This window comes from Dipodomys merriami, unplaced genomic scaffold, assembly GCF_024711535.1.
Source record: "Dipodomys merriami isolate MVZ:Mamm:240054 unplaced genomic scaffold, mDipMer1.0.p SCAF_1, whole genome shotgun sequence".
NCBI lineage: Eukaryota > Metazoa > Chordata > Mammalia > Rodentia > Heteromyidae > Dipodomys > Dipodomys merriami.
This window is the reverse complement of record NW_027202270.1, coordinates 48,566,218-48,583,125: the sequence shown is the minus strand read 5'-3', so window position 1 is coordinate 48,583,125 and position 16,908 is coordinate 48,566,218. Positions and strand designations below refer to the sequence as shown.

The 16,908-nt window shown below is 35.0% G+C and overlaps 1 protein-coding gene across 2 annotated transcripts in view; it reads right to left on the bottom strand.

Moving 5' to 3' along the window:
* Scn7a (sodium voltage-gated channel alpha subunit 7) overlaps positions 1-16,908 on the bottom strand; it is a 68,408-nt gene that overhangs the window by 25,441 nt on the left and 26,059 nt on the right. For both annotated transcript variants that reach the window (XM_070021619.1, XM_070021612.1), the window contains 8 exons: positions 16,688-16,888; positions 14,690-14,759; positions 13,057-13,198; positions 9,397-9,600; positions 4,993-5,089; positions 3,271-3,509; positions 2,308-2,481; positions 139-495 (listed from right to left, as the gene is read on the bottom strand). In XM_070021619.1, coding sequence (XP_069877720.1) covers positions 139-495; positions 2,308-2,481; positions 3,271-3,509; positions 4,993-5,089; positions 9,397-9,600; positions 13,057-13,198; positions 14,690-14,759; positions 16,688-16,888 — 1,484 coding nt within the window. The remainder of the gene's footprint in view (positions 1-138; positions 496-2,307; positions 2,482-3,270; positions 3,510-4,992; positions 5,090-9,396; positions 9,601-13,056; positions 13,199-14,689; positions 14,760-16,687; positions 16,889-16,908) is intronic.

The window sequence follows — 16,908 nt, the reverse complement described above, 5'->3', positions numbered from 1 at the left end:
CCATATGGGCATAGTGACCACTACATTTGAAATCTCAGTGGGAGATCACTGGGTCCCCGTCGATCCGTAACACAAAAAATCCCAGTCTACATTATAGCATGCTTTTCAAGGAAAAAGGTAGAAGCATAGCATACTTACCAATAAATTGCCAATTAAAATGACCATCATATAAAAAGGAATGCACCAGGATGGTCTTGAAACTGCCATGCAGTCCCACAAGGTCTCTATCCACTCCCCACAGAGAACTCGGAACACATTCAAGTAGGAGTGAAAGAAGTCAGCCATGTGCCAGCGTGGAAGGTGACAGTCTATGTCTATGAGGCAGACGTAATTTGTATAGCTCCAACTAAACAACTTCATGCCAAACACAGCAAAAAAGAAGACAAACAGGAGCAGCAGGAGGACCAGGCCTTTCAAGGCTGTCAGGGATTTACTAAGATTCAGCCTGAGAATTTCAAATGTTGGCCAATATTTCCCCAACTTCAAAATTCGAAACTAGTGGGAAAACAATATGGAAGACAAAAAATAAGAAAAATAATAAGGAAAATAACAATAAAATGGCTAGTTTTTTTTTTTACCTTGTACATGTTTAAAGTTTGTGTCAGCATGTTACACATATTCTTCATATATAGTCTTGAAATATTGTCAAGCATTATTAATACTAACCACTGCATATTTAGTCTATGCATATTGTTAATACATCTTACAAATGCAAGAATTTTGCAGATTGAATCTAGATGCATCATCTTGGTTTTATGTACTTGTCAGTGACCGTTCAATATTACAATTAGTACAGTTTTATGTTTAAATATTTAGTAGTAACAAGTGTTCTCTGTTTTTGCTTTTCACATTGCATTGGATATTTTTTGGGGGGTCCGGTCGTGGGGCCTGAACTCTGGGTCTGGGCACTGTTCCTCAGCTTTTCAGCTCCAGGCTAGCGCTCTACCACTTGAGCCACAGCACTACTTCCGACTTTTTTCTTTTTGCTTATGTGGTGCTGAGGAATCGAACCCAGGGCCTCGAGCATGTAAGGCAAATGCTCTACCACTGAGCCACCTTCCCAGCCCTGCATTGGATATGTTTTCACATATGTTCTGCAGAAGATATTGGGAAATGTTTGTCAGGATCCAGATTAGAAGAATATCACAGGGCCTACTATGCATTTCCATTTATTGAAGATCTAATACAACATTCTGTGCTTTGTCAAGTATTACTATTATTTTATCACATTTTCAATTTATCTTTCAGTGTATCTTTGTTTGCTACATCACCGTCTACTTTGTTATCTAGCATCCATGATCCTCATACTCATATCCTAATACATTGCTTGGGTGACAAGTATATGCTACCATGCTCTGCTAATTTATTGAGATGGAGTTTTTGCTAACTTTTTGCCTGAGCTGGCCTCAAAACTCCATCCTCCTGATGTCTACTTCCCATCTAGTTGGGACTGTAGGTGTGAGTCACCATCACAAACCCCCATAAACAGTTTTAATACGTTCTGTACCTTCCCTAATTTTCTAGTGTGTAGTTAGTTTTCTGAACTCAAGATTTTACTTTTACCCTGTAAAATTTCACCATGTTAGATTCAGTTTATTGCTAGTCTTTAAGATATTTTTACATTCCCTTTTAGAGGATTTTTTTCCATCCACTTCTTTTTTCAGTAAATAAGTTTATGAAGAATTCAGACATAGTTCTGAAGAAGATGCCATAAAGGAAGAAGTTTTTGGATAAAAATCAAATCTGCTTAATTATTCTTGGTTCCTGTGACATTTTTCTACTCTGTTATCAGAAGGTAACAATAAATTACTTATCAAAGGTTGAAACTTTCTGCAAAGACTATCCTAATATCATTGTCTTTGCTTGATATTTTGATTCACATCACCTCCCTGGACTTGTGGACATAATACTTTTCAAAATAGTATTTTACTTCTCATACTTCTTTGTTTTAAAAATAAAACTTTCTCCCCTCTGTTTAGAATATTTACCTGATTTGAGTTTCTCAGTTGCCACTTCTGGTATCCTTCCCTGTATTGCTTTTGAATCTTAGGCTGTCTCTCACCCTGGCTATGTTTCCCATAACTACACTTCCAATATCCAATGCATTTGACTTGATTTCCTTTCATTCTTTATCCAAATGACAACACAAAAATGTCTTACTCTTTCTTTAAGATCTTGATATATGAGTTACTTCATTTCATGGTGTCACTGCTCCAGTGGAAATATTTTATGTTCAAATTGTCATTTTATCTCTGAGAAAACAGAGAGAGTAATTCTTCTAAAACAAAAGTTAATTCATGGACTTACCGTCCTGAATGAGCGCAGAAGATCTATTCCTGCAATGTTTGCTAGATAAAGTTCAAAGACACCAAGGAATACCACTATGCTATCAAAAATGTTCCATCCTGCTTGAAAATATTCATATGGATGCATGGCTATTATTTTAAAAATCATCTCTGCTGTAAAAATTCCAAGGAAAACCTAAATAAGAACAAAACAGGCAAGGATGATTCTGATGGCTACATCAAGATAACAGAAACTGAAACATGCCTTGCCATTTTCTTCATGCTTCCCTCTCAGGATCTGGTTAGTTTTGTGGCTGAATTCCCATGACAAGTGCATACATTTTGCCTAACAGTCTAGTGTTAGATAATGTACGTGGAACATTAGCCATTCTTGAAGCAAAAAAAAAAAAAAAAAACTTGAGAGCTTAAAAAAAACATAGTATTTTAAGTAGATTCTTTTTTGTGATATGGAGCGTACATCAAAGTATTGATTTCAATCAGACAAACAATAAAAAGACATATATGTTGCAGAAAAATAAGCTCCATTAACACAGATGGTTAGAACAGATGGGTTAAGTGCTACTGTTGATAGGATAGCTCTGAGTTCAGGTTTCAGTGGATGAGTAGAAATTAAAAGAGACATAGTTTGAGGACAACCTGGAACATGAAGTTAGCTAGACCCTATCTCAATCAATAAATTTTACATGGCAAATATTCTTAGTCAATAATTTTTACCTCACTGCCAAGTAGCTGGCTCAGAATCCTGAATTTAAATGACAGAACTTTAATCTCTAGTTGTAAAACTATCAAGAATAACATCTACAAGGTGGGGGAGGGAGAGGAATTGTGGTAGAGCATGAATAACTATTATCTAACAATAATTCCATAATGCATGTCTATGTATTTGAGTTATAAAATTCAATATTGAAGATAATAATGAACCAAGAAACCTGGAAAGCACAAATGAAAATAATGGAAATCTTACCATGTTTCCAATGCTGAGAAGAGAGAAGGTGCTCTCGCTCATTGGAAAATGTTCCCAGGCCAAAAAGCATATGTTTAAAATGATACATACGATAAGGAAAAGATCACTGAAAGGAGACATTATTATCTTATGGAAAAAATCTCTCAATTTTAACCAACAAGGAGAGCAATTCCAGATCAAGAAACTTTTAGCAAATTTATGACAATACAATGGGCATCTCTTTTTGGATTTTTTATGGTCTGAAATAGAAGAATAAAAAAGTCAAATAGTAGAAAATTGTCTTATTTTTTGTTTTTAATCTTTTTATTATTTAAATTTTAACTTTATTGTCAAGGTGATGTATATAGGAGTAACAGTTACATAAGTAAAGTAGTGAGTACATTTCTTGTTGAATTTGTACGCCCTCCCTCATTTTTCTCCCACTTAAGAAAATTGTTTAATTTTAACTTTTTTCATTCAAAGGGAAGCTCGAGACTAGACCTCTGACTTGGAGTTAGGAAACAGAAATAATCTTTACTAACACAAAAACAGAATAGTAATTTCCTTCCCTCCCTCCCTCCCTCCCTCCCTCCCTCCCTTCCTTCTTCCCTTCCTTCCTTCCTTCCTTCCTTCCTTCCTTCCTTCCTTCCTTCCTTCCTTCCTTCCTTCCTTCCTTCCTTCCTTCTTTCCTTCCTTCCTTCCTTCCTTCCTTCCTTATTTCCTTTCCTCCCTTTTTGTGCCAGTCCTGGAGCTTGAACTCAGTGTCTGGGCACTGTCCTGGAACATTTTATTCACTGACTTTTCTACCCAGTCTGACTCTGAATCACAGTATTAGGATCTCAACCTCCTAAGTAGCTAGGATTGTCGGCATGAGCCACCAGCACTCAAGTATTTTATTTTATTTTTCTGATTTAGACAAATGAGATGAACTAAATATTTGTGGGCTACACAGTTTAAATGCAAGCATTTACAAATTATCTGATATCTTTCAATAAATCTCTACATAGACAGACACAGTTCACCCTAATTTATTCAAGGGTAGACTGCATAATCTAGTCTCCATGTTTAGTCACAATTTAATATTCTAATTCTATTAATGTTAAATAAAATTCCTTTATGTTTTAACATAATATTCTTGTGATTATTAAGGTGTTGTACCATTTCATAAATCAGGAAATGAATACAGTTCTTTTTGCACATGTAACCCCTTATTTTCTCCCAGTTTCTCTCTCCTGTATCTGCCCACAAGTTGCATAGTTCATCTTCCACGCTACATATACTGAATACTGTGACTGCATTTGTTTACCCTTCCTCCCTCCATGTTTGTGCCCCCCCTTTTGCCTGCCCTAAAAAAGACAAAAAAAATCCCTCAAAAGCAAATACCACCACTACCACTACCAACAACAACTATAAGAACAAAACCCTGTGTTTCCATATTTTGGAATTTATTTTGCTAAATAGTATTTCAGAGGAGTTAAGCTTTTGGGTTCCTCCCTGTGAGTATCCTCCTTTTGTCGGATGATGTGAATGTCTGGAGTCTTGTTCCTTTACATGTTTGATGACATTCTCAACCCTTACGATACTTTGCTTTTGAAATTTTTATGAAATATTCATCCTATTATTTTCATATTATTTCTTAAATTTAATCTAAGAAAGAAAAATAAAAACTGCAGAGCTTCAATATGCATATTAAAGGATAGTATCTCCAACAAAGGTGTCCCGGTATTTTTTTTTTAATGTTACCTTTTGTATGTCTGAGAGTAGCATCTTCCAAAATATCCACTGATGTGTTTTCAGAAGTTGCAAATTTTTTCTTCATTTCTATTTGTATAGCTTTGGTCTGAAAGGAAATTTAATGAATTTAATATTGATTTCTCTCCTGTTTGGGATCAAGACTATAATTTTAAAGTAGTATATAATATACCTTAAAAAACCCTAATTCTAACCTCAGAAAGCTTTCCTGGGTTTCATCATTTGCCACTTTCTATACTAAGCATTAAACTGATTTAGGATTATTTGGAAAACAAATGCTTAACATATAACTTACATCCAATCAAACTTTATACTGTAAGCTCAAGTATAAAAAGAGTAAATCTTAGTAAATATGGTGTTTTTCATTTTGAGAAATCATTCAATATACAATAGAGGTAATTGACTACTGTGAAATGTCCAATTGGAGAACATGATTCTGAATAATCAGAATATTTCCTTATTATCTTAAATGCTTTCCTTAAGAATATATCACTTCATAACTTAGTAAATTCTCTTGCTAAAATAAGATGATTTGGACTTATGATGATAAAATACATAAGGAAAATATCAGGTAATGCAATGAGTTCAAAGGTCTTGCCTTGGATAGAACAATTATGATAGTAAATGAGCAGGAGAATCAAGCTTCTATAAAAGGATTCTTGTATGTTTGCTTATTCATTGGATTTCTTAAGCTCTGCTCAGCTCATCTTGTCAATGCGATTAGATAAAAATTATTGTATTAAAAAAATTCCTAGCCTCTGATGCAGATATTTCAAGTTCTATTCACTTACAGCAATCATAAGAACAGACTGATATTCCTAGTGCTTGTGTGTAAAATTATATTCATATTTAAAGTCTAAGAACATAACAGCGGATGGATGACACTCCAAAACAGTGATTATCATAAGTTTAATATTGAGCCTGCCCCAACTATGACAATTACATGTTTGTGAATTTAGGGTGACTAGCATAGATGACCCTTTAATGGTGTTGACTAGCCTGGGAGATAATGTTACCCCGAGAATATTCTTTTTTCATTTTTATTTTTTTTTGGGGGGGGTCCAGTCGTGGGGCCTGAACTCTGGGCCTGGGCGCTGTCCCTCAGCTCTTCAGCTCAAGGCTAGCGCTCTACCACTTGAGCCACAGGGCCACTTCGGGCTTTTTTTTTTCTTTTTTGCTTATGTGGTGCTGAGGAATCAAACCCAGGGCCTCAGGCATTCAAGGCAAGCGCTCTACCACTGAGCCACCTTCCCAGCCCCACCCTGAGAATATTCTTAACTGAGCCTCAGTAAATCATGCCGGGCACACTTGTGTTGACAAAGTCTGTCATCATATATCTGGAGTAACAAAGCGTTTATCAGGAAATCACTATGTTCATTTCACTTAGCACTCTGGTTCCATTAATACTAGAGCTACAGGAGTTTAAACCAGCTAATGGCAATCTGAACATCACCAAGAAAACATATGATATAATCTGCAAGTGTAGGTACAGAGCTTTACTTACAAAATGCAATCTAGAGGCTGGGAAGGTGGCTCAGTGGTAGAACGCTTGCCTTGCATGCATGAGGCCCTGGGGTCAGTTCCTCAGCACCACATAAGCAGAAAAAGCTGGAATTGGTGCTGTGGCTCAAGTGGTAGAGTGCTATCCTTGAGCTGAGGAGCTCAGGGACAGCGCCCAGGCCCAGAGTTCAGGCCCTACAACCGACCAAAAAAGAAAAATGCACTCTAACCATTTTGGATGGAAGGTTAATTTCTTTACTTAAACTGTGCTTATTATAGAACATATTTTTAGCTGGATTCCAAGGTTACAAAAAATGGGAGTATTAATTTGTCTAGTTCCAAATTTCCATGAGATAAAAACCAACAGACGTAAATACATTTCTGTTACATGGATCTTGCTGGGACCAGTCAGGTGTGTATCTTCACAAAGATGATAGCTTGTAATGAATGCATAATATCTCAACTAATGCATTATTATGAAGGAATTCTATCTTAATTATATTTTTCAGATAGTAACAATATTTATTTTTACTGTACAGAGCAACTCTGTAAAGACAATTGCATGTGGGAGTGGAGAAATAGAAGGTTACTCAAAAAACCCGCTTCATAAATATATGTTTTGATGAATTTCAGTGCTTTATTCAGTTTCTTAATATACTCTGAGCACCGTAAAGTATTGTACATGTTTTTCACTTAGACTTTACAACAGTCAGTTGGACAGGTACTGTAATTATATATATATATTTTTTTAATTTAATTTTATTTTATATTTAATATATAATATATAACTCTCTAATATGGCAGGGTCCTTAATCAGATCAATTAACCAGAGTCCTAACATAGTCTATCTTAACCCCTTCTCTTCTAGTGTTTAATTGGGTGTAAATTAAACAAAGGGAAATAAGCCTTTTATGAAATGGCTTTTACTCTAACTTCTCAGAAATCTCTGCATAACAAAATGTTCCAGGATTCTTCCGGGAAAAGAACTTCACAATTGAAAGATTTTAATTAAAACCAGGAAGGCAAAATGAAAGGAGATATTGGGAAATACCCAAGTTCTTTCATAATTAGAGCTAATAGAGCATTTCTTCTTGGGATAAGAGAAGTATTGTGATGCTCTTGGATACTTTCATGTGCATCTGGCTCTTGAGATTCCAAAGTGCTCTTTCAAAATATATTTCATGTTCAACATACCATTCAGACTCTCATCATTCAATCTGAAGGACTTTGGACTTATTTAGAGAGACAGAAAGCTTCTGTAATGTGTTTTCTTGTGACTGACTCATTAACAATAAAAGCCTCTTTTCATACATATTTTTCATTATACTTATAATAGTTTCTTGTTCAATTGTATGCATATTATGGACACACATGTATCAAATCATTGCATATGATACTACATTCTGTTATTTAGGCTTCACTTTTGGCACAACAGAGCTTCTTCACTGATGATGACCTAGTATGATGGCCAAATATATAGTAAGAAGTTAGCCTTTCCCTACTTCTTGACTCAGAAGAGACCTCTGCTATTTGTAAAGCTCTCAGCCACTCTTTCTACACATTCAACTTAGACTCACTGAGTATTGGCCCTTTAGTGACCCTGATTGTGTATTCTACTTATATATGCACAGGTTTCCAGGTGTCACTTCTCTATCTTTGACTTCTGTCTCATTTTAGATCTATTTTTCCATCTACAAAAAAAAAAGTTCAAGGAAGAGGTATGGCATTGCCTGTAAATTATAAGAAATTTTCTTCTGATTGCTTTTTTTTTAGTCTTTTATTTCCTTTTGGCACACTAATGGAAAAATGTTGAAATTGTTTTTGAAAATTATTTTCTAAAGTTCTTTAATGTTACTTATGTTAAATTTACAGTTTCAGGTTCATAGACTGTAATTTTATATGAGGCTAATGATCTGGAAAAAATCAAATACAACATTAAAGTAAACATGGCTTATTTTTACTAGTCATGGATATAGTTATTCAAAAAATGAACATTCTCCACATCACAATGTACTATGTGTTTCTTTTGAAGAAACCCAGAAAGTTGTGCAGGATACTATCCCCTAAGAGTTGAATGTATTTTCCAAAGTTGATTCAGATGTATAATCTTATACCAGATCCGTTTGGTGGTACTGGGGTTTGCACTCAGGGCCCCAGCCTTGGTAAACTGGAGCTCTATCAGTTATGCTACATTTTTATTTTCTTATTTTTATTTTTAAAAAAATTTCTTTTGGTCGTGGGACTTGAACTCTGGGTCTGAGCGCTGTCCCTCAGCTCTTTAGCTCACGACTAGCGCTCTACCACCTGAACTACAGCTCAGCATGTATAATTTTCAATTATACGTGTGTTAAGTGAAATCAAGTTCTAAAAACATAATATATTAGGATTTGTCAACATTAATTATGCAATTTTTGGAATATAAATTTTATGTATTGAATATTTCAGCACATTGCTGATTCTTACCATAATGTAGTGTGGGAGGAAATATTATATATCCTAAGTGAGTCCTATTATTATTATTATTATTATTTTACTGGTACTGGGGCTTGAAATCAGAGCCTGGGCACTCTCCTTTAGCTTTGTTTGCTCAAAGTTAACATTCTACCAGTTGAACCACAGTTTTACTTTTGCCTATTTGGTGGTTAATTGAAGATAAGGGTCTCATGGACTTTCCTGCCTGGGCTGGCTTTCGATGGAGAGCTCAGATCTCAGCCTTCTGAATAGCCAGAATTATAACACTGAGTCAATATTGCCCAGCAAGGCTTATTATTAAAAATCACCTTTCATCTCGTCATTTACTATACACAGATAGAGTAATTGATTGAAGGCAACACACTACGTGACTGATAAAATTCATCTAGTACTGTGGATCTAAAAAGAATACAAATGTTATACCTCAGATGCATCGTTTTCTTCTTGTAGTTCAACAGTCTGTTGAAATGTTAGTTGAGTTATTTTAACTTTCTCAGCCTCTGTCTGCTTTTCTTTTTCATAGATCATGATAAGTATTCCCAAGAATAAACTTGCCATATAAAAGGCAAACCAAAAACTGACCACAACAAAAAACATCATGTAGACCTTCCCAGAAGCATAAAGGATCTAAGGAGAAATGCAACACAGAAAAATAAAGGGAAATGTTACTTAGTCTATATTCTCCTATTTAAAAATAAAGAATGGAATTCTGTTAGGAAAATAATTTGTTCATGAGTGTAATCTAATTACAAGATTGCCTAAATGCTGGATGCAGGAATAAAATGAAAACTAGGTTAACTTTAGACATACACTTTTGCATAAAATACATGCTACAAAACCAAGGGATAAAAGTGGTAATTGATGAGTTCGTTGTGAACATTTGACCTCTATGTTTTCATTAACAGAGAAAATACACCGACTGAGAAGTTAAACCGTTTGAATATGGAAAATCATTTTCTATTTTGGAGAGGTTTTTTTTAATGGTCTAGTTTTTTTTTTGTTTTTATTGTAAAAAACCGTATAGAGGGTTACAATTACATGAACAAGGTAATGAGTGCATTTCTTATCAAGCATTGTTGCCTCCTCCTTTGTTTTCCCTTACCACTCTTCCCATCTCCCCCCCTCCCCTACCCGCTCCGTAACCACCCTGTCCCCCCTCCCCGGCCAGAGTTTTAAAGTTCGTTTTTAGACATAACGTCTTGTACGTCTCATTGTTGCAATGGGTCCACCTGTATCCTTATTTAAACAATTTTTTCCCTTTCCCTCTCCAAATTATACCATCAAATACAGTGAAAATAGGGGTTATACCGTGGGGGAGGGACATACAAAGTAACAAAGAGATCATCTTATAAATATGTTAGAAACAATAGCAAGAAAGAAAAACCATTTGAGTCCTTATCTTGGGGTTCATTTCGCCTAACACCAACTTAACTGACTGTTTCTGCTTGTCTCAGACATACACTACTTATTGCAAATAAGGGAAACCATGGGACCTATGTTTCTCTGGGCCTGGCTTACTTCACTTAACATAAATTTTTTTCCAAGTCTTTCCATTTCCTAACAAATGGGCCAATGTCATTCTTTCTGGTGGAGGCATAGAATTGCATTGTGTATATATACCATATTTTCTTGATCCATTCATCTACTGAGGGGCATCTGGATTGTTTCCATATCTTAGATATGGTATATAATGCTGCAATAAACGTTGTTGTGCTGGTGGCTTTAGTGTGGTCTTGTTCCTGGTCATTCTCGGGTAAATGCCCAAAAGTGGGATTGCTGGGTCATAGGGGAACTCTATGTGGAGTCTTTTGAGGAACTTCCATACTACTTTCCAAAGTGGTTGAACAAGTTTATACTCCCACCAACAATGGAGTAAGGTTCCCTTCTGTCCACATCCCCTCCAGCATCTGTTGTTATTAGAGTTCTTGATTATAGCCATTCTAACTGGGGTGAGGCGGTATCTCAATGTTATTTTGATTTACATTTCTTTTATAGCTAGGGAGGTTGAGCATTGCTTCATGTGTCTATTGGCCATCCAGAGAAACTTCTCTAAAGAGGAAAAAAGGATTTTGGAGAGTTGTTACTGTAGAAACATTATTCAAGTCAAGGGATATGGTAGATGTTGTTCCTCTGATCATGAATTTATAGAAAAATCACTACTTCAACAGGACTACATAATAATGGAAGCAAGACTATTTCAAAGCCTGCCAGAATATCTACTGCTTTGACTTAAGCTCTTTGGAGAAATTAAGTGAAAAATTAATCAGAGTAGTATGGTTTATATGAAATCATCAAGGCAAAGATTATTGATGGAGAGAAAACCCTAAAAGTGATAAAAATCATATGCTTTTTTTTTTTGGTTGGTCGTGGGGCTTGAACTCTGGGCCTGGGCAAATCATATGCTTTTGAAATGAGCTTGTCATAAATGACTCGCTTTAATTTCCTAATAATGCCCTAAGAAGAATCAGAATATTAAAAATGTAGGCAATTATTAAATAGAAACAACACAGATATTATGCCCCGATTTATGATTATTGACTAAAATTAGGTTCCTAAAATTTAAAGAAAAAAGGGAAATATTTTTAATTTTGAAACATCTTTTTGAAACAAGAAAGTATTATCTACACAAATGTGGGTAGATAAAATTAAGAATGCATATAGAGTAATAAGAAGTTTGAACATTCAGTCAGAAATCAATATTATTAACTTAGATCATACTTACCATTAGCAGCATTTTCAATATTGCCTAGTATCCCAGAAAAGCAGCTATTTAGGTTTTGAGCTAGCTGTTATTTACACAAATCATTCACCGATCAGGATTATGTGTTATAGTGTACACTGAACATACTCATTAATAAATACCCGCAGTTATTACTTCATCCTCATATAGGGAAAATAATTCCTAAGATTTTACAGTAATGAGGAATGCTTTATCCACTATGCAATGCCAGTGTAGATTAAAATTGCTTTATTTTTGTTTTTGTTTTTAAATATATTTTTGTTTGTTTGAGACAAAACTTCATTAGGAGTTCAGGCTGGCTTTGACTTTGCAAACTGCCTGCCTGAACTTCTTCTGGGGTTACATGAAGCATCAGTTATACTATTAGAAGTATTAACTGTATTATTTTTTAAAAAGTCTGAGCTGTGTGTCATTAACTCACACCTGTAATTCTAGCTACTCATGAGATTGCAATGTGAGGATCAATGTTCAAGAAAGCCCTCTCAGTCTATGCGACTTTTATCCCCAGATAACTACCAAAAAACCCAGAAGTGTTGTGGCTCAAGTGATAGAGCACTAACCTTGAACAAGAAAAAAACTGAAGGATAGCATCTAGGCCCTGAATTCAAGCCCTAGGACTAGAACACACACACACACACACACACACACACACACACACACACACACACACACACACACACACACACACACACCAAAAACAAACATAAAAAAATAAGCTTGTTCTATGAGGATTAACAAATGTTTTCTACCCATGGTGTATCAAGAATACTTGGATCCTGGGGCTGGGAAGGTGGCTCAGTGGTAGAGCGCTTCCCTTGCATGCTCGAGGGCCTGGGTTCGATTCCTCAGCACCACGTAAGCAAAAAGAAAAAAGCCAAAAGTGGCGCTGTGGCTCAAGTTGTAGAGTGCTATCCTTGAGCTGAAGAGCTGAGGGACAGCGCCCAGGCCCACAGTTCAGACCAAAAAAAAAAAAAAAAGAATACTTGGATCCAATAAATATTAGCGAATGATTTGAAGATAAATTTCTTCAAAACATAAGGAAAATCTCAAGGAGAACACTTTACTAGAAACATGACAGGAGAATACTTGAATTTAGGCAGAGGACACCAACACTGAAATAAGAATTTAAGAGAAAAGTTCCTTTAGGAAACAGCAAGCCATTAATATACTCATGGGAAGCAGAGTATATAATCTAGAAAACAGTAAGAAAAACATCAAGGCTTCTAAAACACATCTTAGAGGGGATCAAACTTCTTCTCATAAAAATACTAGAAACCACTAAACTATTTTTACAAGTGAATGAGATTATTTTAGTAATAAGCACAGATTCTCTGTGTTCTTACCTGGTGATAAAGTGCTTCAGGATAATCCTGGGTCATTAATCGAAATAGCGCAAAGAAAGCCCAACCAAAATTATCAAAATTTGTGTAGCCACGATCAGGATTTATGCCTTCTTTCACACACACATATCCTTCAGGGCACTGACTAAAAAAGACAAAGGAAAAAAAACAGCCTGCTTACTGTTAAATGATTTTCAGATTATGGCCAAATCATCACATACGTTCATGAAAAATAATGTAAAGCTCTAACCCAGCAACTGAGTTAGATTTTTAGGTTGTACACACGAATAGTATCCATTAAGGCAAAATAGAAGCATTTGAAATGATTTTAGCATCTTTTTTTGAGGGGGATGTTGACTTATTTACTTTAGTGGATATGAATCATATATATTTATCATCTACATCATAGTGGTCTGAAAGAAAGAAATATCTATTAGAAATGGATAAATTAAAGTGATTAAGATATGAATACCTCATATACCTTTCTTTTTATGGTGAAAACACTTAAAATCTACCACCGTATCACTTTAAAAACACATGATATGATACATTGTTATTAATTATAGTTTGGCTGTTCAAAAATAAAACTGAAAAGGTTAACATGTTTCTCAATGGTAAAATGCTTACCAAGTGTGAGTGAAGGATTGGGTTTGATTCCAGTGATGGGACACAAAAGAAAGAAAGAATCTAATAATGATGGGAAATGCCAAAAAGAAAGAAATGGGAAATATCTGAAAACTGTATTGATAAAAATAAAATTCTAAAAGTTGAGGATTTAATTTTCAAATGATCTCACTTCAAACTCTTAGATCTCATACTTTAAGGGACAGAAAACATCACTTCAATAATTTATAAGTAGTGTTTGCACTTGAGGAGAAAGATCAAATTAAATATTTATTTCTTTTCCTTTAATGGAGTTTTAATACTTTTATCAATGGAGGAGTTTGAGTGATGTGGTAGATTATTACATTAGTGGCCCAATAAATTATACTTCCCCCTGTCCAAGCCTTTGTGAAGAGTCTTCCACATTATTTTGAGTTTGGTCACGTCAATCATGTATTTTAGACAATGGTTAATGGAAAATGCATAGATTTAAAAAGCACTTGTATACTGAATTTTTAAAGTGCTGACCTGCAAAATCTGATCAACTACACTTTTTTGTTACATTAAGGCAATCACTTTGGGAATAATTTTCCACACTACAAAAATGACTACTTGGTAACCACTGAATGATGTTTTCTTCTTGTCTAGGAAAGAATCACTGTATACTGAGTACTAAGGGACCAGATACCTTTGAAATGCTTTTCAGGACTTATTTGAGTTGAAGATTTGCGTAAAAAGATAGTTGAAAAGAGGATACTACAACTTATGAGTTGGACTTGAGCCTAACAGTAACTGGGTAAAAATGACTTGGCTTTGAGAAATGAATTTCTCTTCTTTAGAAGCCATGCATTCTCTGCAATTTTATTGTTTCTCCAAGAAAAATTAAAATACTTCACATATTAAAATGTTTGTTGATAAGATGAGATAATGCAATCAACTGAGACCAATGGTCAAGGTAGTAAATATTCAGTCAGTACTACAATATCGGATGGATGATATTGACTTGATAGGGGATAACAACACCACCACTTACCCAGCATCTGTTCTGTTGCCACAAAGGAGAGCATACCTGTCTCCTTCCATATAGTAAAAGTGCTCAGTTTCTGAAAAACAGGAAAGAAATTATGTTCCTCACTTAATCTCAAATTAGCAACATCAAGTGGATTTGAATCTCCACAGATGATTAACCAATATTGTATTGAGGAACATTCCATGGATTCCTAGCTTCTTAGAGCTTTTTATCATAAAGGGCTATTAGATTATGTCAAAAGCTTTTCTGCATCTATTGAGAGATCATGTGGTTCTTGTGTTGTTCCCATTGATTTATGTATATTGAACCAGCTTTGCATCCCTAGGATGAATTTTGTTTGATCATAAGACATGATTTTGTTTTAGTTAGTGGTTGAATTCAATTGGCTAGAATTGTATTAAGAAGTTTTGAATCGATGATGCACTGATGACAAAGTGATGGATCTATAGTACTCTTTTTGTGATTTGTCCCTATCTGGTTTGGGGATGAGTGCAAAGCTGGCTTCATAGAATGAGTTTGGGAGTGATTTTTCCTTTCTATTTCATTGAAGGGTTTAAAGAGAAGGCCTTATAGAATTAGGCTTTGAATCCATCTGGTCCTGGGATTTTCTTCAATGGGAGACATTTTATTGCCATCACAATTTCCTTACTTGTTATGGGTCTATATAATTGGTTTAACTCTTCTTGATTCAGTTTGGGTTCAGTTCAATGTTCTCTGTGAATGTATCCATTTCTGCAGATTCTCCAGTTTTTTGGCCTACAGGTTTGCAAAGTATTCCCTTATGATATTCTGAATTTTGTTTGTTTTTGTTGTGATACTCCATGTTTTTACTCTAATGTTATTTACTTGGATGAGTTCTCTTTTTTTAAAAGACTAAGTCAAATCCCATCAAATTAAGAACCAAGGAATGGGTACTTGCAAGGGAGGTATGGATTGAAGTGGGAGGTGAAAATGTTCAAGTAGTGACACAGATCAAGATGCATTGTATGCAAAAAAATTCAACACATAACCTACAATTAAGATAAGTAAAGGAAGGGATGTGTTGTGAGGGATTGGTGGAAATGTTAAAAGGAGTAACATTGATCAAGATGAACTGTATTCAGAAACTGCTTTAGTGAATGGCAACTCCTTTTTTCAACTACTTAAATATAATTTAAATGTTTAAGAAAGCACACAAACCTCACTTTCTAGAGCTAAAAAGAAAGAAATCAATGACTTGGCTTTTTTCCTACTATATGATGTATATGCCTTTGGAAATCCAGAGAAAAGCCTTTGGAAATCACTACCTTCTAACTGACAATGCTCAGCAGAAGGAGAAAATCCCTTTCAAAATTAATGTTCGAGGAAATGAATAAAATACCAAGAGATGACAAGACTTCTCAAATTTAAAAAAATGTTAGATAACAAAGGGTGAAACAATGAAAGAGTGGTACTCATTAGACACTATGTTGTAAGTGAACTTTACAATTGGGGAGGTGGAATTGACAGAAAATGAGGGAGGGGGTAACACTGTTCAAACTTACCTTATGTGACTAATCTCTCTGTACATCACCTTTACAATAAAATTGCTAATGAAAAATTTCAAATAATATCTACATTGTTTGAAAGTAGGGGTACTCTTTTTAATACATATTCCAGATGACATACTTGAAGAAGAAGGTTACATTTTCTGTGTCTCTGGGTTTAATTTAGATTCTTTTCCTAAAGCAAAGGTGATTCTTCTTCATTGGTCATCCAATGACAATTATTTGTTCTGATGTCACCTAATTCCAACCATGACTTTTGCTAACATTGTCATAATTCACAAAATCTCTCCAAATAACTTAAAATGATGCCAATGAAAATATAAATGAAGCATAAATTTTGTATTTACAAGTATCAGGCACTATGGTTACAGACATGTCGGTTAACAAGCATAGATTACTATGAAACTGCATGTCCATTTTGGTGAAAACTGCTCAGAGGTTTCTATTTTCAGCTCACCTGGAAAGTGATCCTTACCTCGAATATAATATGGGTTTCCTGTTCTGTTATGCTGAGTTTCATTTTCTTGGGGCCAATGCACACATTTGTGCTTTAAGTTACCCATGAAGAGTCCCATCCCAAAGAGAGAAAATATGCTTAGAAAAAGCAGAGTTAGGCTAATGGCACCAATAAGTTTCTTCAAGCCATGAATCAAGGTTCCTACAAGAGAGTTTAAACCTGGAAAGATAAAAGCATGT